At 42.2% G+C, this 22,870-nt stretch overlaps 1 protein-coding gene across 2 annotated transcripts in view; it reads left to right on the plus strand.

Annotated features, from left to right (window-relative positions):
• rasa2 (RAS p21 protein activator 2) overlaps nucleotides 1-22,870 on the plus strand; it is a 197,450-nt gene that overhangs the window by 38,168 nt on the left and 136,412 nt on the right. For both annotated transcript variants that reach the window (XM_043702829.1, XM_043702830.1), the window contains exon 2: nucleotides 8,189-8,306. In XM_043702829.1, coding sequence (XP_043558764.1) covers nucleotides 8,189-8,306 — 118 coding nt within the window. The remainder of the gene's footprint in view (nucleotides 1-8,188; nucleotides 8,307-22,870) is intronic.

A 22,870-nucleotide genomic window follows, 5' to 3' on the forward strand; every position in this document is an offset into this window, starting at 1 on the left:
TTCAAGAGGGCGGTGCCGAGTTAGAGGGTTGGATCTGAGTTGACGTGGGGTGAGGGGAGATGACAAAACTGGTGAAATCGATGTTGCTGCCATGTGGTTGGAGGGTCTCCAGGTGGAGATGAGTTTTTCTTTCACGTGTCAGATGGCTAGGATTTGGCGGTGGAGAAGGTCCAGGACTTGCATGTCCTTGGCGGAATGGGAGGGGGAGTTGAAGTGGTCAGCTACAGGGTGGTTGGTTTGTTTGATGCAAATATCCGAGATGTTCTCTGAAATTAATTTTCTGAATTAATAGTCTCGCCATTGCTTCCCCATTGCTTGGCAGCTCACCACCACCACCTTGAAAGCAACTGAGGATGGACAATAAATATTGATCGAGATAGTGATGCCACATCCCTTGAACAAAATAAAGAAAAAATACTGCTTAATTCTGACTGAAGGATCATAGAATCATACGTTTTGTTGATTCTGTACTACCAAAAAATATATACTACCTACACTAGTCCCACTTTCCTGCACAGTGCCTATAGCCTTGACTGTTATAATACTTAAAGTGCTCATTCAAGTATTTTTAAAGATTGTGAGGTTTCCTGCCTCAACTATTCTCTCTGGTGCTGCGTTACAGACTATCCAGCACCCTCTGGGTGAAAAGGTGTTTCCTCAAATTCCCTCCAGAACCACCTGCTTTTCGCTTCAAAATTATTCCCCCTTGTTACTGACTCTTCAGCTGCTTTCTATCCACCTTATCTATGCCCCTCGTAATTGTATAAACCTCCATCAGGTCGCCCCTCAACCTTTTCTGCCCCAAGGGAAACAATCCAAGCCAATCTGCTCTCTTTTCATAGCTGAAATGCTCCATTCCATGCAACAGCCTGGCGAATATCCTTTGCAGCCCTCCAGTGCAATCGCATCCTTCCTTTGGTGTGGTGCCCTGATCTGAAACTTAAGGACCTCCAGTTTCTTCCATAATTTGTTACTAGCGTCAGTATGGACCACGATTTATTTCTCTTCCCAGATATTTTCTAATCAGTCTGTACAGAGATGCTATTACACACCTTTGGAACAAAAAGAACATCTCCAGGGTAGAAACAATCCTAGTGTCCAACGTGCATGATGTGGAGATGCCAGTGTTGGACTGGGGTAGATGATCAGAATTGTCACAATACCAGGTTGTAGTCCAGCAGATTTATTTGAACTCTGAGACTTTAGGACCGCTGCTCCTTCATCAGGTACAGTGAAGAAAGTGGACTATAACCTGGTGTTGTGGGTTTTTTTTTAAACAGAATTTATAGGCAGAGAGATTAAAAGATCATACAAGTGGTGTGAGTGGGTTGTTGACAGGCTGAATAACAAGTCACTGCAGGTGATCAAAAGTATCAGATGGTGTGAGTAAAGTGTCAACAGCTGAATAGCAAGTGAAGGGATGACCTATAATGTAATTAAATGAGACACAGATAATTATAAAAAATAAAAAAATAAGGTGCTGTTGGAAACAAACCAGATGATTGGAATAACATGATAGGTATAAGAGTCGTATGCTGAGCATCTAACCCAAGTAATAAGTAATCCAAAACTCTGTGAACTAATTAAAACAGAGAGATCTCAACAATTTAAGGTAATGGTGTCAGAACAGGACATTAAGGCAGATTTTTATAAATACAGAACGGTATGGTGGGGTTACATGATCTTAACTAGATGCTCGTTGTCATCGGTGGCATGTTGAAAGCTGCAAAGAATATGGCGTCGTTTCTCCACTCTGAGGAAGTCCTGAACAATGAAGGGTGCTTTGTCAGTCATGCTTGTGTCTGCATTCTGAGGCGATCATTGTGTTTTTTTGCTGTAGCACGTCGGAACTGGCGATCAACAAGTTGAGCATCATATTCCATTCTTATGAGGGAGTCTTCTTAGGTATCCATCGCATTCCTCATCTAAGCAGATCCTTTGTATATACACAACTTGTCTATAGGTGATGGCCTCTTTAACATGTTTAAGGTGGACGCTAAAGAAGTGCAGCATCAAGAGGTTCACCGTTGTGGTGAAGGACATTCAGCCTCCGATCTTCAGGTAAGTATCCTGCAAGACAGCCTTCAAGATACACAACAACACAGGATTGCTGAGCTGAAACTGATGGCCAAGTTCCATACCCATGAAGATGACCTCAACCATGATTTTGGATTCATGTCGGGCTAAGTGTACCCCCACTGTACTGTTGTGTATCTGTAAAATCTTTCTTACTGTCATGTTTTGACACCATCACCTTGATAACTTATGATCTCTGTACCTTAATTAGTTCGTACAATTTTGGATTACCTATTATTTTGGTTAGACCCTCAGCATGCGACGCTTATGTTATTCCATATGTTATTCCAGTCATTTGGTTTGTCTCCAGCACCAACTTATTTTTAATTTTTTATAATTATCTCTGTGCCTCATTTAATCGGATTATAGGTCATCCCTTCACTTGCTGCGTAACTGTTGACACTTTACTCACACCGTCTGGCACTTTTGATAACCAGCAGAGACTTATTATTCGACACTCCACTCACACCATTTGTATGATCTTTTGATCTCCACCTATAAGTTCTGTGCCTTGTGCTATTCTTCACTTTCACCTGGTGAAGAAGACGCACTCTGAAAGCTTATGATTTCAAATAAACCTGGACTGTAATCTGGTATTATGTGACTTCTGACCTTGACCAACATGGCAGGTAGGGATACTAACCACGTTCCTAATGTGGAGCTTCTCTCTCCCTCCCTATTCTCCTGAGCAGAATATTCTGCGATGTTCTTTCCCCTGGCATCAGAAAGGCCAGATACCATGCAAGTTTGATTAAATTCCTTGAAGCACCTAATGAAGGACTCAAATATAAACAGTTGTTAATTTGAAGTATACAGTCAAAACTGACACTTATTCATTCAGCTTGCAGGATATTGTTTGGTTTGGAGAAGTTACTGAAACAGTGTTGATGTCAGCATCCATTGCTGAATGACTTCTATTTTGGTATCAATTTTAAGCACCAGTTTGAACTGCCGCTTTGTGATTGATACTAAGCCATGCAGAGCAGGTTGTCTGCTTGCAGCCAATGTACTGTGGGAGCTTTTTTTCATTCAATCTTGAGATGTGGTCTTGTTGGCCAGTCTAGCATTTAATATCCATCCCTAATAACTCAGGAGAAGGCAATATGCAAATACTCTGTGCTGTTAGGATGGGAGTTTCTATTGAACTAGTCAAGAACTGACAAGTTGATAATTGGAGAGAAATCAACGTTAACATTTAGCATTGAGTGACCCTCTGAACTGATGAGCTGAGCTTTTCTTGGTATTGATTTACAGCATCCGTAGTTCTTTTGGTTTTTATTTACTAGCCCTCAGCAGAGCTGTGGAACAGGGATAATTAATGACTGTTCTTGCTGGTCATTTATTTCTGTTTGGAGTACTTGTGTGTTCATGTCTGACATGAGCAGCATTAATTTTAAATGTCGTACCTCTACATTGCTGACATGTCTTAAGACATAAGCTGGTGACAGATCATTTGAAAAATAATCCCTTGCTCAAGAACCTGACAGTTGGCAGTTAGCAATGAAATCAAAATTAAGTAATAGTTGCTATTTTCTGAAGAGAAACAATGTTTATTTAAAGAAAAATTGTTTTCTCTTGGAGTCCTCTTTCATTAAGTTGGACATTAACCTGGTGCAGGAATAATGTACCACTTGGGGATGCTTTGCAGCCGGGAAGTCTGAATAATGTCTCCATTGGAATCTACCGAATTTGATGGCAAGACTTAATTAGCTTTGACTGTTAGATGTCAATGTTTTGGCAACAGGCTATAGTTGACAGAAATGGAGAGGGAAGAAAAGAGGGGAGATGGTGGAAAAAATATGAGAGGATTTGGAGGTGCAGGTGTTGGACTGGGGTGTTCACAACCACCTGATGAAGGGGCAGCACACCGAAAGCTAGTGCTTCCAAATAAACCTGGTGTTGTGTGATTTTTTTTTAACTGAGATTAGAGTAGGGGAGCTTAGAGATTGATCAGCAAGGGAGGTGGATGAGTTCAACTCCCTTCAGTAGTCAAGTTTCCTGAGGCATGGGACATTGATCTGGTCAGGTGTAAATTGAAATCGGTGTTTTGTATGAGAAATGAAGCTTCAGCGTATTCACGCACACCCCACCCCTCCTGTCCCCTCCGGGGCAAGAATGAATTGTTTGTACCCCAACTCACCTCTGTTAAAACTGTAAATTGGCAGATTGGGATTATGAATCAGACTCCTAACGTTTTAACATCGCACAGTATAAAAGGTAACTGTTTTGTAACATTCTTGTACCGTCCTCGCTGTCTTGTTATGTTTTGTGTTACTTGTGTGTCACTCGTAATCAATAATATATTCAGACCAAAAAGAAGGTTCAAGTTGCGATTGATATTTGCTGTTAGTCCTTTATTTCTTTGATTTATTTTCTGATGCATGTTAAGGATGTGTATGCCATCTGGGAATTAGGATTTTTTTTTTCTCATTTAATAATTCCATGTCAGTCATTTGGAAGCACCCAACTCAAATGGTTTGTGGTTGTTTGTCAGCAAAGTCCCATAAGTGTTTTGCATGTAGAACTTGCAGTTTTAAAAATAGCAAAGTAATTTAGGGTGTAGGTTTGCTCGCTGAGCTGTAGGTTTGATATCCAGACGTTTCATTACCTGGCTAGGTAACATCATCAGTGGCGACCTCCAAGTGAAGCGAAGCTGTTGTCTCCTGCTTTCTATTTATATCTTTCTCCTGGATGGGGTTCCTGGGGTTTGTGGTGATGTCATTTCCTGTTCATTTTCTGAGGGGTTGATAGATGGCATCTAGATCTATGCGTTTGTTTATGGCGTCGTGGCTGGAGTGCCAGGCCTCTAGGAATTCTCTGGCATGTCTTTGCTAAGCCTGTCCCAGGATAGATGTGTTGTCCCAGTCGAAATGTTTTTTTTTCATCCGTGTGTAGGGATGAGCTGAGCTACAAACCTTGCATAGCAAAGTAATATAAAAAATATTGACTAATACTCTGAAAGATATGAAGCCAGCTATCTTAGAACCAGTGTTTCAAAGCAGGTATGCTTTTAGAAATCTACTTTTATTTGATCTTTTTATTTCAATATGATTCTTGCTGAGCTGAGTGAATATTATACTAAATGCCATAAATCAGTCAAAGGGAAAACATGATTTCTTGGCTATGTTTTCTTCATTTTTGTAAAGTTTAAGTGTACTTTTCTCCACTTTTGTGTGAAATGTACATATATCTGTGTTGCTGAGAATTTAACAAATTCTCCCCAATGTGCATATGTCATTGTGTATCCCCACTTCCCTCTCCTGCTGTCTTTCCCCACCTCGCCTGTGTTCCCGCCTCCAATTTGCTATATACAAGAATGATTGATTGAATATAAACAGCTGACATCTATCATTGCTGTTTCAAATAGTGTCCAGTGCAATAATCAAAATACAGAGTCAGATGTTACAACACCAGGTTCCAGTCCAACAGCTGATTTGAAATCAGAAGTTTTTGGAGCGCCGCTCCTTAATTCTGTGCCAGGGCCCTTTCCTCCACTTCACCTGAAGATGGAGCATTGCTCCGAAAGCTTGTGATTTCAAATAAACCTGTTGGACTATAACCTGGTGTTGTGTGACTTATTAGTTCATCCAGCCCAGTCCAACACTGGCTGTGTTTAAATCAACCTACCTGTGTGCAGATTTGTTCATTTTTAAGAAAAGTGCTGATTCTCAGGATCATTGACAAAATCGTTGACAGAGGATGGCCCTCAGTTGACTTTGTCCTAGCTGCTCAAAACTTTTTAATAAGTTTTTAAAAACACATAATTTTAAGATAAGTATTCACTTCTGTGTTAAAGCTGTTATAAATTCTGTTTCCAGCATTGTTGCATGTACACTTGCCTTGGCACTCTACATTAAGAAAACACCTAAAAGCTCCCCACAAACAATGAGAAGATTTTCCCAGATCTCTTGTAAAGTCCCTTAACTTCCAGCATTCTTTGAACTCATCTAACAAAGACTTCAATTTCCCAGACTAGTTCTGTTTATAATAATTGCTTTTGGCAATACCATTATTGTTTGTGTTTTTTTAGCAAAGAACAGTGATCTGCTTTAAAGCTCCTGTGGTATTTGGATAAGTTTTATTTCCCCCAGTTCTATAGGCCTTTGAAGTAAAGTAAGATTTTTCTTTTTTTTTCTTTGATGTTTGACACCTTTTGAACCAAAGGCTGTAAGACCTCCCTCATCGAGTGTTTGCAGAAATGCGAAGTCATTTTGAATTGAGTCATGAAGAGGTTTCCTTTTCCACTGTGTTGTAATGTAACTTTTGCATTGTGGTAAACGTTGCTTAATTTTTGAGTTGCTGTATGCATTAAATTTTGAGGTTATGCATTATTGTATGACCTTTTAGATTTTTTTTGTGCGGGAGAAATTGAGTTACTTACGAATTCCCTGAAAATGGCCAAGTATAAAGTGAAACAACTCTTGTTATACTAATGTTAATGCCACCAGTTGCTGTTGTGGGGTTTGAACCTGTGTCCCCAGAGCATAAGGATAGTCAGATTAGTATAGGAAGCATGAGGAAAAATCCATGAAGTGCATTCAGGGTAGTTTCCTAGAAAATGGTGTCACGGATCCAGTTGGGGGTCAGGCTAAAATGGAGCTGTTGATGTGCACTGAAGCAAGTTTAATAAAATATATCATAGTAAAAGATCCCCTGGAAAACCGTGACCACAACGTGACCTCATGAAAGGGAAATCATGCCTGATAAATTCATTGCAATTTTTTGAGGAGGTAATACGCAGGATACATTAGAGGGGAAGTGGTGGATGTAACATATTTGGATTTTCCCAAGGTATCTAAATTAAGCTGCTTAATTAAATAAGAGCCTATGGTGTTGGAGATAGTATGTTAACATGGCTTGAGGATTGGCTAAACTAATGGAAGACAGTTGGGCTAAGGTTGACGTTTTCAGGGTGATAACCTGTAAATAGTGGTGTGCCGCAAGACTCAGTGCTGGGATCATAATATATATGAATGAAGCGTTTGTCCCATTGTGTTATCCTAGTCATGGATCGGTTTTCTTCAAGATCAGGAGCCTTTAAATGGACTCTGATGAACTTTGCTTTATATTTACTAAACTTTGAAACTTATGATTTTACCATGACCTTCTGTCATTATAGGCACCATAGTGGGGGTGATTTAATACACTTCTTATTATTTTTATTGTAAAAATACATATGGCAATAAATTCTAAATTTTGAATGACCTGAATGAGGAAAGTGAATATGCGACAATTAAGTTGTGAATAACACAAAAATAGTTGGGAAGGCAAATGGTGATAACACAGTCTGCAGAGGGATATGTGAGGGTTAAATGAGTGGTGAAAAACTTGATAGAATATAGTGTGGGGAAATGTGAGGTTGTGCACTTTGGCAGGAAGAGTAGAGGAGCTGAATACAGAGCAGAAGGATTTGGGAATCCTCATCTATGAATCACCATAAATTCACAGCCAAGTTCAGTTGGTAATAGGAAAGGCAAATGTACTGTTAGCCTTTATTCAAAGGGAATTACTATAAAAGTAGGGAGATTTTGCTAAAACTGTGCAAGGCACTAGACACACTATAAACTGGTTTACTGCAATTGGTTTTGGTCCCCTTCTTCTAGAGAAAGATACATTGGCATTGGAGGCAGTCCAGAAACACTTCACGAGGCATTATGATGTATGAAGGTTCTGTCTTAAGAGAAGTTGAGTAGGTTGGGCTAGGTACTTGTTGGAATTTAGATTAAAAGGTGACCTTAATGAAACTTGGGATTCTTGATGAGGTAGATGCAGAAAAGTTGATCACTTTCTTGTGCTGGATTCTCAGAATAAGGGTCACATGTCTGAGGCAGAAATGAGGAGAAATTTCTTCTGAGGGTACAGAATCTGAAATTCTGCACTGCAGTGGGTTGTGGATGCTGAGACAGACAGATTTTTAATCAATGAGGAAATAGAATGTTATTGGGAAAAGGCAGGAAAGTGGAGTTGAGCATTATCAGATCAGCCACGATCTCATCGAATGGCAGAGCAACTCGATGGGCTGAATGACTTATTTCCATTACTACATCTTATTCCCTTGGTCTGGTTTATTGTTTCTGTCAACGATTTTAAACATTATTCTTTTATCTAATAGGTGAAGCCAAGAATCTACCTCCATACTATGGTCCAAACAAAATGCGGGATTGTTTCTGTACTATAAAACTGGACCAAGAAGAAGTTTATCGGACAAAGGTCGTTGATAAATCTTTAAGGTAATCAGTGAAGTGTGGTTCTAGATCTCATGTTATTGTGATGTGACTGCTCAATCTTGCAGTTTAAGGGAAGTGGGACACCAATATTGGAGAACAGAAAACTGATCTAGACAAGCAAATGTAATGGTTATGTCAGAATTATCTGAAATTTACAAAGGAAAAGATGGTATGTGTATTCATGTTTTGCTGGATTATTGACATCAAGGTACACTTGTTCACTTTACAGTGCACTACAGTGAGTGGGTAAACTGTTGTGATCAGTTGGCTCCTGCATTCAAAGCAACTAATGCAAAGACTGCCCCTTAAAATGTCAGGCTGCTAACAGCCTGCAGTACCAGTGTTTACTATATGTTGATTTGAAAGAGTTCCTGAACATCATAATTTATTTCAAACATCATGTGTGCCTTGGTGCCATTTTGCCATTTCTAACATGCATGAGCAGGCATCATGAGGTCATTGCTTGTTTCACTGCTTTAAATGGAGCCAGTAGTGCAGAGTCAAGGGGATACTTGGGGGTTTGTGCTCTCACTTTTCTTCTCCCTTCTTCCTTTTGTTATGAAGATTGCACTGTGAACCATACTATTAAGAAAACTGTCCAGACTATTTTGTAAGTCGGGTCAATTTGGAAAATGGCTAGCAATGGTGATCAGGATTATTGTAGCATTGATCCATTTGCCCTGAGGGTTGAAATTTTCAAAATAAACTGAGGGGATAAGAGGTGCCTTTTGTTTAGAATATTGTTCATCTTTTTTAACTTCAAGATAGTACTTTTATAGAATGTGGGTTTTGTTGGTTTGGGCAGAATTTACTGCCAATCTCTAATTGCTCTTCAGACGCGGATGGTGAGCTGCCACTTTGAACTGCTGCAGTCCACATGGTGCAGTTAGGATGGGAGTTGCAGGATTTGTGACCCAGTGAAAGTGGTGATAGACTGAGTAAAATGGGTCTGTGCTGACAGTCTCATTGACGCACACAAGATTCTTAAAGGGCTTGACAGTGTAAACAGACAGGTTAGACTCCTCAGCTGGGGGAAGAAGAGCAAGGAGCATGGTCTTAGTATGAGGAACTGATCATTTATAACTGAGCGGTGAAGGGATTGTTTCACTCGATGAGTTTGAATTGTTAGAAAGTTATGTATTTAAGACTAAGATTGACTTTTGTTCTGTCAAGGGATATAAAGGGAAAGTGGAGTTGAAGCCAAGGCTCAACCACAATCAGATTGAATGGTGAACTGGATTCAACAGCTGTCTGGCGTACCCGTACTTCAATTTCCTATGTTTCCTGTTATCAAAGCTTTTTTTTCCAGTCGGTTGCGCAGTAAATCTTGGCAGGTCAGAACAAGCAGACTTCTATCTTTGTTTTGCGGATAAGGTACGGTTGAGATGGAAATATACCAAACTTACCTAATGAAATATATTGTGCTGAACTTCTGGATGAGGCAGTACTTCATCGATAACAAGAAATCTCAACGCTCGTTGTATTTCTTGGAAGCAAGTATTAACTTTGTGTTAAATGACATCTTAGAACTGACAAAGCAGGCATTTGTGTAATCGTGCCCTGACCTTGATTGTGACAGCATTATTGCAGAAGTAGATAGTGAGGCAATGCGTAAAGTAGTGTTTTAATTATTGGCTATTGCATGAACACTGATTCCTTACACATTGTACTACACGCATTGAATGCAGTTTTGTGTTCCTCACTGCACCACTTATAACTAATTTTTTACTCTCTTTTTACCTATCTTTAAAATAAAACTTAAATGAAATATCCTTTTATACATCACCGATTTTAGATCAGTTAACTGACTACAGGGGAGCAATTGAAATTGGAATTTTCTTAGCTTATGGTAGTTAGTTTGCTCATGACTTTAACCAATTGAGCCACTGGCTGATCTCACCCTGTGAACAGAGGCTGATAGCTAAATTTGGTACCCAACCGGGACCTTGGGTTCATGTCACACTACAGGTGACCCTGCTACACTACACACACTCTCACGCATGCATACACTCATGCAGTCCCTCTCTCATATACACATACTCACACCCCCAACACTGTCATCCACACACACACCCTCTCACAGGCTTATACTCCATCACACTCTCACACAAGCATGCACACACGCAAATACTCTGTCTCTCACATGCACACTCTCTCATGTATGCACACACACACAAGACTATAGGGTGAATTTGCATTTGCAGATCAATTCTATTTAGCTCATAAAGCATGCAATCTGCACTCAGTCAATCCATGTAATATTTTATGAGTTCCACTTTGGGAATAGAACCAATCTGACTCAAGGTCAAGAGTGTGGTGCTGGAAAAGCACAGTAAGTCAGGCAGCGTCCAAGGAGCAGGAGAATCGACATTTTGAGCATGAGCCCCTCCTCAGGAATGAGGAATCTTCCCTTTCTCCCAGTCTGACTTAACAATGGGATACAGACAGACTCTAACCTCACACCTTTAATGCATTGTCTGAACTGAGATGTCACCTTTTCTCATAATAAAACTTATGGTTTTAAGAATGTGACTTAAAAGAAGTTCTGAGATTTGCATATTAATGAACTGAAACCTGTATCCTATTCTAAAAGATGAAAGATGTAACAGCAATATTGGTTTGTTCAATATATCATTTGAGTTGCATGACACTAATCTTTTTCCATAAATTCTGTGTCTTATGGTCCTGCTCCACAGCTATCTGATGAAAAAGCAGTGCTTCCAAATAAACCTGTTGGACTATAACCTGGTATTGTGTGATTTTTAACTTTATTCACCCCAGTCCAACAACAGCTCCTCCACATCATGTGAACAAATACGCAGTGGTAATAGCACTGTGTTGATACTTGAAGTGCAAGTGGTATATTTAGCAAACAGAACTGCTTGCAATAATCCACATGGGTGGCATGATCATTTTGCAATCTGTATTATCTATCTAGAAAATTGGGAGAACTGCTTGAAAACTATTCCCGAAACAAGTTGAGAATGTGCATTTGGCTTGAAGTTCGCTCCAACAAATTCTATTGTACATGTATATAGTATCTACAGTTATATCACATCATAGCCAGTTAACTACAGTGGATTAAAATGTATAAATAAGTGGAAGTGTATGTTTTATGTTAACCTTTTCCAGTGTGTTTGATTCTAGTTGTGACTGCTTCGTCTATTTATTTGAGGTATTCAGTGATCTAGGAACGAGTGAATTACACTGTTGAACTCCTGACGTGGAGTTCATGGTTCAAATTTCAGTTTTTGTCAGCGAGGTTGTTGGTTGGTTGCTCTCTCCCTTTCAACCAGAGGATTAGATTAGATTAGGTTCCCTACAGTGTGGAAACAGGCCCTTTGGCCCAACAAGTCCACACCGACCCTCTGAAGAGCAACCCACCCAGACCCATTCCCCTACATTTACCCCTGTACCTAACACTACAGGCAATTTAGCATTGCCAATTCACCTAAGCTGCAAATTTTTGGACTGTGGGAGGAAACCAGAGCACCCGGCGAAAACGGGGAGAATGTGCAAACTCCACACAGACAGTTGCCTGAGGCAGGAATTGAACCTGGATCTCTGGCGCTGTGAGGCAGCAGTGCTAACCACTGTGCTGCCCATGGTGGATTTATTTCCCACTGTAGTCTGTGAGGACCAAGATCAGAAGTTAACACTCTAGTGCATTATTGAGGAAATACTTCTAGTAATCTAGAAATCCAAGCTAATATTCTGGGAACCGGAGTTGAAATCCCACCATGGCAGATGGTGAAGGTTAAATTCACTAAAGATCTGAAATGAAAAGCTAGCCTAGTGGTAGCTGTGTAGTTGTTGGTGATTGTTGTAGAAATCAATCTAGTTCACTAATGTCATTTAGGGAGAAAAATCTGCCATCCTTAACTAGTCTGGCCTATGTGTCACTCCAGACCTACAGAAATGTGGTTGACTTTTAACTGTGTTTTGTGCAATAAATGCTGACCGAGCCAGCAATGCGGACATTCCATGACAAGATTTTTAAAACCTTCCAAAAAATGCTCCTTTTTAGATAAGACTCCATTTATTCTCTCAAAGCAGACATCAAAGATTCAACAACACAATTATGAAGAAGAGCTAAGGAGTTAACTCCAGTAACATTGAAATTTATTTATACCTCAATCAATATCACAAAAAGATTATTTGGCGATGGTCATAGTGCTATTGTGGGAGATCGCTGAACTCAAATTGACTGCCATGTTTCCAATATTATAACGATACTTTAATACTTCAAAAGTATTTCTTTAGCTGTGAACCCCTTGGGAATATCCAATGGCTATGAATGTTGTTACAAGGGTGCAAGCTTTTTCTTTGCCCCCTTGATCAACAATCACATTCTGGCTTTCCATCTTGTTCAATCATTTATGGAGGGAGGGAAAGCTGATCAGGGGTGTTGGGAAGAAGAATGTCCTGTGTGTTAGTAGGGGGAGGGAGTTGAATGTTGGGTGTGTGTGCTGTAGTCACTGCAGTAACCCCAAGATCCAAACTTGGGGAACCTCTTTTTTCATCCAACATGCTGCCATTGGTGTCGTCATGTGAAAACCTATCCAACTTCATATGCCTGCTGATGGCACCAGCGTTACCTCACCACCATCTCAATTTCTCCATTGCTTCTAGTTTGTCATCCTATACTGGAATGTCTGATGACATCCCAGTATAGGATGTACCGTAATATAGTCAAGAATGTGATGCTGGAAAAGGACGGAAGGTCTGGCAGCATCTGAGGAACAGGAAAATTGCTTTTGCCTGAAACGTCGATTCTCCTGCTCCTCGGAAGCTGCCTGACTTGTTGTGCTTATCTAGCACCACACTCTTGACTCTAATGTCCAAAATTTGCAGCACTCACTTTCGCCCTGTGCAGTAATATACTCTGTTGGGCAGAGCAAAGCCACTGGCTTCAGTTCCTGCCATAAACTGTTTCTTAGCTGTCAGTTCCATCCACTGCCTGAGTGAAAACTTAAGACTTTTGAATTGAATTGAATGATTTATAGTCACATGTATTTCAACAAAATACAGCAAAGTGTTGTTGCCATGCTCTAGTGCCATTTTGAATTATTGAATATATTAAAAGATATTGCTATAGTAGAGTTTATCTTGCCCTCCCTCCTTGTTCCTCCGCTGCTCCTCTTTACATCAGCCATGGTCTCTGTAATGGGCTCCAGGTATCTGTTACCGGCCTCTGTTGCCGTCACTCCCACAGCTGCATCTGAGCTGGAGCTGTGGTCCAATTCTCATTTGTGGAGCCCAACTGATGCTCATCCAAACAATGTCACCAGACCTCAGTTGCAGTGGTCTTCTGACAACTCTGCCACTTGTTCAGGCACTCAGGCCTAGCTGCAGACCTGGAGCCTCAGCTCAGCCTGCAGGATTCAGCTGGGGACCTTCTCCTTGCTCACCAGGAGACCTGAGACTGGGGTGGACCCATGTTCACCACAGCATGGTGTTGCTGCTGCTGATATCACTACCACCTCCTTTACTATTCACTCAGCCTTGGCTGCTACTGCTCTCTGGGCCCGTGTTGCCATCTTTTTTGTTGTTTGAACTTGGGATGAGTGTTCAAATCCATATCCCCAGCAAGACCAATTATTTCAATCTCTGGCTGTAATATGACCACCTACTGCATTGTCCCATCCGTTGTTCAAGCCCTCTTTTGTGACTTGGTGTCTCAATTCTTTAATAGTCCCTTGGCTGAACTTCCGTCCTCTTTAATTTTGGATCACTAAAGCCCTTCTACCAATATTCTAATTCACACCCACCTCCTGCCCTGTGCTAACTAACTGATATTAATTTCAGGTCTGGTGCTGCCTTGAATTATTGTCCTTGTATTCAAATTCCTCCTCTCCCTATCTCTGGCATATCCTCTACTCCTGCATAACTAACGGTGCTTGGAATGATGTGGTGGTGCCAGTGTTGGACTGAGGTGGACAAAGTTAAAAATCACACAACACCAGATTATTGTCCAACAGGTTTATTTTGAAGCACTAGCTTTTGGAGCACTGCTCCTTCATCAGGTGGTTGTGGAGTGTAAGATCATAAGACACAGAATTTATAGCAAAAGATTACAGTGTCATGCAACTGAAATGATATATTGAACAAACCTGGATTGTTAAGTCTTTCATCTTTTAGAATGGGTTGAAGTTTTGTTTTGTTAGTATGTAAATCCCAGAACTACTTTTAAGTCACATTCTTGAGATGACATCTCAGCTCAGACAGTGCATTAAAGGTGTGAGGTCAGACTCTGTCTGTATCCCAATCTTGAGTCAGCCTGGTTCTACTTCAAAAGTGGAATTTACAAAATATTACACGTATTGACTGCCTGCAGATTGTGCATTTTTTGAGCAAAATAGGATGTATCTGCAAATGCAGATTCATCCCATAGGTTTGTGTGTGTGTGTGCACAAGAGAGAGGGTGCATGTGCGTGTGTGAGTTTGCATGTGTGAAAGGTTGGTAAAATGTGGGTGTAGAGTGAGAGGATGTTTGTGTATGAGAGAGAGTCTGCGTGAGTGTGCATGTGTGGGAGAGTGTGTAGTATAGTGGGGTCACCTGTAGTGTGACATGACCCCAAGGTCCAGTTTGAGGCCATTATCTTGGACACCGAATGTGGCTATCAACCTCTGCTCAGCCACTTTGCATTGTTGCCTTGGAGGACGGGCACCCAAATATCCGAGGCCGAATGTCCCTGACTGCTGAAATGCTCCCTGAATGGGACCTTAAAGGCTTGAAGTGGAGGCGGAGGGAAGGTCTTGGTGAGATGTTCATCCTCATCAATAGTGTGTTGGAGGCCATGAAGAACATGGTGTGGTTTTCTTTTGGCTCCTGGGAAGTACGGGACAATGAAGAGTACCCTAACAGTTGCAACCAGTGTCTGTTTCCTGAGGAGCTCATTACAGTTTCTCGCTGTGGCATGTCAGAACTGGCAATTGATGAATTGAGCATTGTACCCTGTTCTTATGAGGGCATCCTTGAGCACCTTCAGGTATGCGTCATGTTCCTTCTCATCTGAACAGATCCTGTGTGTGCATAGGGCTTGTCCGTGGGGGATGGCTATTTTAATATGTTTAGGATCAAAGTTACCACATGAAGGACACAGCATAAATATAAGTTGCTGTGGTAATAGTGCTCACCACTAGCTTTTCATTGTGGCAATCCCATAGTATTACTTGATTCCTGCTGTTATGAGAATGTCTTCTCCTTTTCTAAGACTTCAAAAGATGTTTATTTTGGATATTGGGATGGAATCGTTCTTGGGAGGTTTTTTACAAGAACTTTGTACCTGCTTATTGAAGTTTTAAACCATTTTCACTGAAAGCATTGAGCCAACAAGTTTGTGCATGGAAGTCAGAGTTGGTGATGTAAACACTGGAGTTGAATTGTGCATATTGATTCCTCATTTGAGCATTCCTGTTGCTGACTACACTGCATCTATTTCTCATCCCCATTTTGTACATAATGTGAGCAAAAACCGAGAAAGATTTGAGAATGCAGCAATACATGAGGCAGAGGAGAAAACAATGGAAAAGATTTAAACTGCTGTTTTTTAAAAGAGCTTAATAATTGTGAAAAGTAGCAAGGTATGTTTTCATCAATCGGTATTTGAGCTACTTTGAAGAATTTTACATTGAAGATTTTGCAGGAGGTGAACACAAAATTTCTTTGGAGTCTTCCTTGTCTTTATGCCCCTCCCTCCAACAGTTTTCCAAGGGATGAGCAAGGCCTTCAGTGATCCATCAACTCTTTGCCTCAGTTGAAATCCTAAGAACTCGTTGGCCACTTAAGGGCCACATCTGGCCTCGCCTTAACTTTGAGGGGAGATGTGGAAAGAAAGTCTGGTGGAAACCTGGAAGGGTGAGTGGTTTTCTCAGTAAAGGTGCTCTTCCTGCCCTGCCCACCCACATTCTAGTCATTCCCTTAAGCTGCAGGAAAATAATCAGTCTATCATCTTACGTCGACCCCAATCCACTCAGATCTTTCCTCCTTTCTTTGAAACACTCCAGCAAGTATATGTCCTTCGATACCAGGACTTAGAATCAGGGGACTGCTTGGAGTTGCATTAGATGGGATTACAGGCTTGCCAAACAGATTGACTGCTGTTGTCTGCGTTATGACTTCTGCCACTCTGACATGAAACAATTTTTGCTATGGAGTCTGCATAAAATACAGAAGTTTAAACCCATGCTTTAGTAGCTTGTAAATGAACAATACATTATTAAAGTAAGTCTTGCATCAGCCAGTTTGTTTAACTTGCTATAATTAGCTCTAACCTCCTGGGTTCCTAGTCCTAATCCGTACCAGTGATCCCTGTTGGAAGCCAACACACAAATTGTTGTTCTCCGAATGTTTGAGGACAGAATGGTTGGACCTGGCTGTACGTAGAATGCTGCAGTCAAATAACTTGCTGATGCTCATCAAAACTGGCAATTGAGACCGCTTGTTGTTGACATATCTCAGCATGGCGTTACTACTTTCAGTCAAGAAATATTCAGGAGAAGAATTCCATAATCTTCAGTAAATGATGGAGAGCAATGACACATGAGATTGTATTTTTGTAGTGGTTAATATTTTTGTGAAAGTGCATTGTTCTCAATCCTTTCATTACCCCATTTTTACTATGAAAACTACTGCATGCACATCACTGGAATACAAGTGAAATATTGAGAGAGCCCCTTGCTCAGGGGAGAGTTAGACACATACAAGGCATAGACAGCCTGATGGCTCAGTGGTTAGCTAGGGACCCAGGTTCAATTCCAAATTCTCCCAGTGTCTGTGTGGGTTTGAGCTCGATGCTTTGCTTTGGTTTCCTCCCACAGTCCAAGGATTAGATTAGATTAGATTCCCTTCAGTGTGGAATCAGGCCCTTTGGCCCAACAAGCAAATAGAATTAAGGAGAATCCAAAGGGTTTTTACAAATATATTAAGGACAAAAGGGTAACTAGGAAGAGAATAGGACCCCTCAAAGATCAGAAAGGAGGCCTTTATGTGGAGCCACAGAAAATGGGGGAGATACTAAATGAATATTTTGCATCAGTATTTACTGTGGAAAGGATATGGAAGATATAGACTGTAGGGAAATAGATGGTGACATCGTGCAAAATGTCCAGGTTACAGAGGAGGTTACAGCTGAGTGTCTTGAAACGGTTAAAGGTGGTTAAATCCCCAGGACCTGATCAGGTGTACCCGAGAACTCTGGGAAGCTAGAGAAGTGATTGCTGGGCTTCTTGCTGAGATATTTGTGTCATCGATAGTCAGAGGTGAGGTGCCGGAAGACTGGAGGTTGGCAAACGTGGTGCCACTGTTTAAGAAGGGCGGTAAAGACAAGCCAGGGAACTATAGACTGGTGAGCCTGGCCTCGGTGGTGGGCAAGTTGTTGGAGGGAATCCTGAGGGACAGGATGTACATCGGCTAATGCCCGAAACGTCGATTCTCCTGTTCCCTAGATGCTGCCTGACCTGCTGCGCTTTTCCAGCAACACATTTTCAGCTCTGTACATGTATTTGGAAAGACAAGGAAAGTGCGTTAGAAATCATGTCTCACAAACTTGATTGAGTTTTTTGAAGAAGTAACAAAGAAGAGTGATGAGGGCAGAGCAATAGATGTGATCTATATGGACTTCAGTAAGGCGTTCGACATGATTCCCCATGGGAGTCTGATTAGCAAGGTTAGATCTCATGGAATACAGGGAGAACTAGCCATTTGGATACAGAACTGGCTCAAAGGTAGAAGACAGAGGGTGGTGGTGGAGGGTTGTTTTTCAGACTGGAGGTCTGTGACCAGTGGAGTGCCACAAGGATCGGTGCTGGGTCCTCTACTTTTTGTCATTTTATATAAATGATGTAGATGTGAGCATAAGAGGTACAGTTAGTAAGTTTGTAGATGACACCAAAATTAGAGGTGTAGTGGACAGTGAAGAGGGTTACCTCCGGTTACAACGGGATCTTGACCAGATGGGACAATGGGCTGAGAAGTGGCAGATGGAGTTTAATTTCAATAAATGCAAGGTGCTGCATTTTGGGGAAGCAAATTTTAGCAGGACTTGAACCATTTAATGGTAAGGTCCTAGGGAGTGTTGCTGAACAAAGAGACCTTGGAGTGCAGGTTCATAGCTCCTTGAAAGTGGAGTCGCAGGTAGATAGGATAGTGAAGGCAGCGTTTGGTATGCTTTCCTTTATTGGTCAGAGTATTGAGTACAGGAGTTGGGAGGTCATGTTGCGGTTGTACAGGACATTGATTAGGCCACTGTTGGAATATTGCGTGCAGTTCTAGTCTCCTGCCTATCGGAAAGATGTTGTGAAACTTGAAAGGGTTCAGAAAAGATTTACAAGGATGTTGCCAGGGTTGGAGGATTTGAGCTACAGGGAGAGGCTGAACAGGCTGGAGCTGTTTTCCCTGAAGCGGCGGAGGCGGAGGGGTGACCTTATAGAGGTTTACAAAATTATGAGGGATATGGATAGGATAAATAGGCAAAGTCTTTTCCCTGGGGTCGGGGTGTCCAGGATTAGAGGACATAGGTTTAGGGTGAGAGGGGAAAGATATAAAAGAGACCTAATGGGCAACTTTTTCACGCAGAGGGTGGTACGTGTATGGAATGAGCTGCCAGAGGATGTGGTGGAGGCTGGTACAATTGCAACATTTAAGAGGCATTTGGATTGGTATATGAATAGGAAGGGTTTGGAGGGATATGGGCCGGATGTTGGCAGGTGGGCCTAGATTGGGTTGGAATAGACAAGTTGGACTGAATGGTCTGTTTCCATGCTGTATATCTCTATGACTTTAAGTCCACGCCAACCCTCCAAAGAGTAACCCACCCAGACCCATTTCCCTCTGACTAATGCACCTCACACTATGGGCAGTTTAGCCTGGCCAATTTATCTGACCCGCACATCTTTGGACTGTGGGAGGAAACCCGGAGGAAACCCACACCGACATGGGGAGAATGTGCAAACTCCACACAGGCAGTCGGCCGAGGCTGGAATCGAACCTGGGACCCTGGTGCTGTGAGACAGCAGTCTTAACCACTGAGCCACCGTGTGCAGGTTACCTGTTTGGTAACAACTTCGCTGTAAAATTCTGATTTTAGTTTCAAACCCCTCCATTGCCTTGTCCTTTCCAACATTAATCTCCTTCAGTCCAATAACCCTATGTAATTTCTGCGCTCCCTACTTCAGGCTTCTTTTGCAACTCCTAATTAATCACCCTATCACTGGTGGCAGTGGCAATGGCTGCCTATTCGTTCCCAGAACTTAGTTTCCTAATACTCCTTTTCCCTTTCAAGTGAGCCTTCAAAGCAACTTTTTGGATTAAGCCTTTAATTATCTGTTCTAATATCTTATCCTGCTGTCATCTTTCAATGTCAAATTTTATTTGATAAAGTTCCTGTAAAGCATCTTGAGATAAGTTCAATGTCACAACACTTTATGGAATTGCTACAGTATAGGAAGCAGCCATTTGGCCCGTTATCCATGCTAAATTGTCCATCGTGTTCAGGGATGTTTAGATTAGGTGCATTAGCTATGGAAAATGCAGGGTTACAGGGATATGGTAGAGGGATGGGTCTCCGAATGTTTTTCGGAGGGTTGGTATGGACTTATTTGGCCAAATGGCATGTCTTCGTATTGTGGGGATTCTATGATATTTTAACATAGGAGCAGGAGTAGGATATTTGACTCCTCAGGCCTGCAACCACCATTCATTATGATCATGGCTGATCACTGAGCTTAATAGCTTAATCTCCTCCGATCCCCATGTGGCTTTAGCGGCAAGAGTTATATTTATCTCACCCTTGAAAGCATTCAATATTTTGGCCTCTACCACTTCCTATGGTAGTGAATTTCACAGGTTCACCACTCTCTGGGTGTAGACATTTCTCCTCATCTCAGTCCTAAAAGGTTTCCTCCTTATCTTTGGAATATCAACCCTGGTCTAGATTCCTCCACCATCAGCAACATTCTTCCTAGATATAACTTGTATAATCCTGTTAGAAGTTTACAGGTTTCTATGAGACTCTCCGCCGCCCCCCCCCCCTTCTTCTAAACTCCAATGAATTGTATCCAAACCGACTCAATCTCTCATTCGAGAACTCATTTTGGTAAACTTATGCTGCACTACCTCAATAGCAAGAATGTTCTATCTCTGAGACCAAACCTACATGCACTATTCCGTGTGTCTTTATTAGGGCATTATACAATTGCAGCAAGACATCTTTGTTCCTGTACTTGAATCCTTTCACTATGAAGACTGACATACACTTTAGGAATGCCAAGAAAGCAGAAGTCCCTGACTTAACATATTGGCTGACATATATAGTTTTGAAATTATTTGTAAATCTACTGCCCAAATTAAGTCATCACTGCTTCTGTAGAAATATTATATTTTAATTTCCCAATCACAGACAGTGGTACAGACTCAGTGGGCCCAAGGGCCTGCCTTTTTCTGCCCAATTCTACTAAGTGCCACAGCCAAAGAGACAAGCTGGAAGTCTGTTATTGGGTTCAAATTCATTGCTGGGAAATGCACAGTCCAGTAGCCAATTCTAACAGAGTCTAGATTAGAGTGGTGCTGGAAAAGCACAGCAGTTCAGGCAGCATCCAAGGAGCAGTAAAATCGACGTTTCGGGCGAAAGCCCTTCATCAGGAATACAGGCAGGGTGCCTGAAGGGTGGAGAGATAAGCTAGAGGAGGGTTGGGGTGGGGAGAAAGTAGCATAGAGTTCAATGGGTGAGTGGGGGAGGGGATGAAAGTGATAGGTCAGGGGGGAGGGGGGAGTGGATAGGTGGAAAAGAAGATGGACAGGTCATGGAGACAGTGCTGAGCTGGAAGTTTGGAACTGGGGTGAGGTGGGGGAAGGGGAAATGAGGAAACTGTTGAAATCCACATTGATGCCCTGGGGTTGAAGTGTTCCGAGACGGAAGATGAGGCGTTCTTCCTCCAGGCGTCTGGTGGTGAGGGAGGGGCGGTGAAGGAGGCGCAGGACCTCCATGTCCTCAGCAGAGTGGGAGGGGGAGTTGAAATGTTGGGCCACAGGGCGGTGGGGTTGATTGGTGTGGGTGTCCCAGAGATGTTCCCTAAAGCGCTCTGCTAGGAGGCGTCCAGTCTCCCCAATGTAGAGGAGACCGCATCGGGAGCAACGGTTACAATAAATCAAATTGATGGATGTGCAGGTAAAACTTTGGATGTGGAAGACTCCTTTAGGGCCTTTGATGCAGGTGAGGGAGGAGGTGTGGGCGCAGGTTTTGCAATTCCTGCGGTGGCAGGGGAAGGTGCCAGGAGGTGAGGGTGGGTTGTGGGGGGTGCGTGGACCTGACCAGGTAGTCACGGAGGGAACAGTCTTTGCAGAAGGCGGAAAGGGATGGGGAGGGAAATATATCCCTGGTGGTGGGGTCCGTTTGGAGTTAGCGGAAATGTCGGCGGATGATTTGGTTTATGCAAATGTTGATAGGGTGGAAGGTGAGCACCAGGGGTGTTCTGTCCTTGTTACGGTTGGAGGGGTGGGTCTGAGGACGGAGGTGCGGGATGTGGACGAGATGTGTTGGAGGGCATCTTTAACCACGTGGAAAGGGAGATTGCGATCTCTAAAGAAGGAGGCCATCTGGTGTGCTCTAAAGATTTACTTGCACATCCATCAAAATGATTTATTGTATCCGTTGCTCCCATAAGTCCATAAGACATAGGAGCGGAAGTAAGGCCATTCGGCCCATCGAGTCCACTCCGCCATTCAATCAGGGCTGATGGGCATTTCAACTCCACTTACCCGCATTCTCCCCGTAGCCCTCAATTTCTTGTGACATCAAGAATTTATCAATTTCTGCCTTGAAGACATTTAGTGACCCGGCCTCCACTGCACTCTGTGGCAATGAATTCCACAGGCCCACCACTCTCTGGCTGAAGAAATGTCTCCGCATTTCTGTTCTGAATTTACCCCCTCTAATTCTAAGGCTGTGTCCACGGGTCCTAGTCTCCTCGCGTCCACCCTCTCCAAGCCATGTATTATCTTGTAAGTTTCTATTAGATCTCCCCTTAATCTTCTAAACTCCAATGAATACAATCCCAGGATCCTCAGCCATTCCTTATATGTTAGACCTACCATTCCAGGGATCATCCATGTGAATCTCCGCTGGACACGCTAAAGTGCCAATATGTTCTTCCTGAGGTGTGGGGACCAAAACTGGACACAGTACTCCAAATGGGGCCTAACCAGAGCTTTATAAAGTCTCAGTAGCACAACAGTGCTTTTATATTCCAACTCTCTTGAGATAATTGACAACATTGCATTCACTTTCTTAATCACGGACTCAACCTGTATGTTTACCTTTAGAGAATCCTCAACGAGCACTCCCAGATCCCTCTGTACTTTGGCTTTACGAATTTTCTCACCGTTTAGAAAGTAGTCCATGCTTGTATTCTTTTTTACAAAGTGCAAGACCTCACATTTGTTCACATTGAATTCCATCAGCCATTTCCTGAACCACTCCTCCAAACTGTCTAGATCCTTCTGCAGCCTCCCCACTTCCTCAGTACTACCTGCCTGTCCACCTAACTTTGTATCATCGGCAAACTTC

This window comes from Chiloscyllium plagiosum, chromosome 13, assembly GCF_004010195.1.
Source record: "Chiloscyllium plagiosum isolate BGI_BamShark_2017 chromosome 13, ASM401019v2, whole genome shotgun sequence".
Taxonomy (NCBI): Eukaryota; Metazoa; Chordata; class Chondrichthyes; order Orectolobiformes; family Hemiscylliidae; genus Chiloscyllium; species Chiloscyllium plagiosum.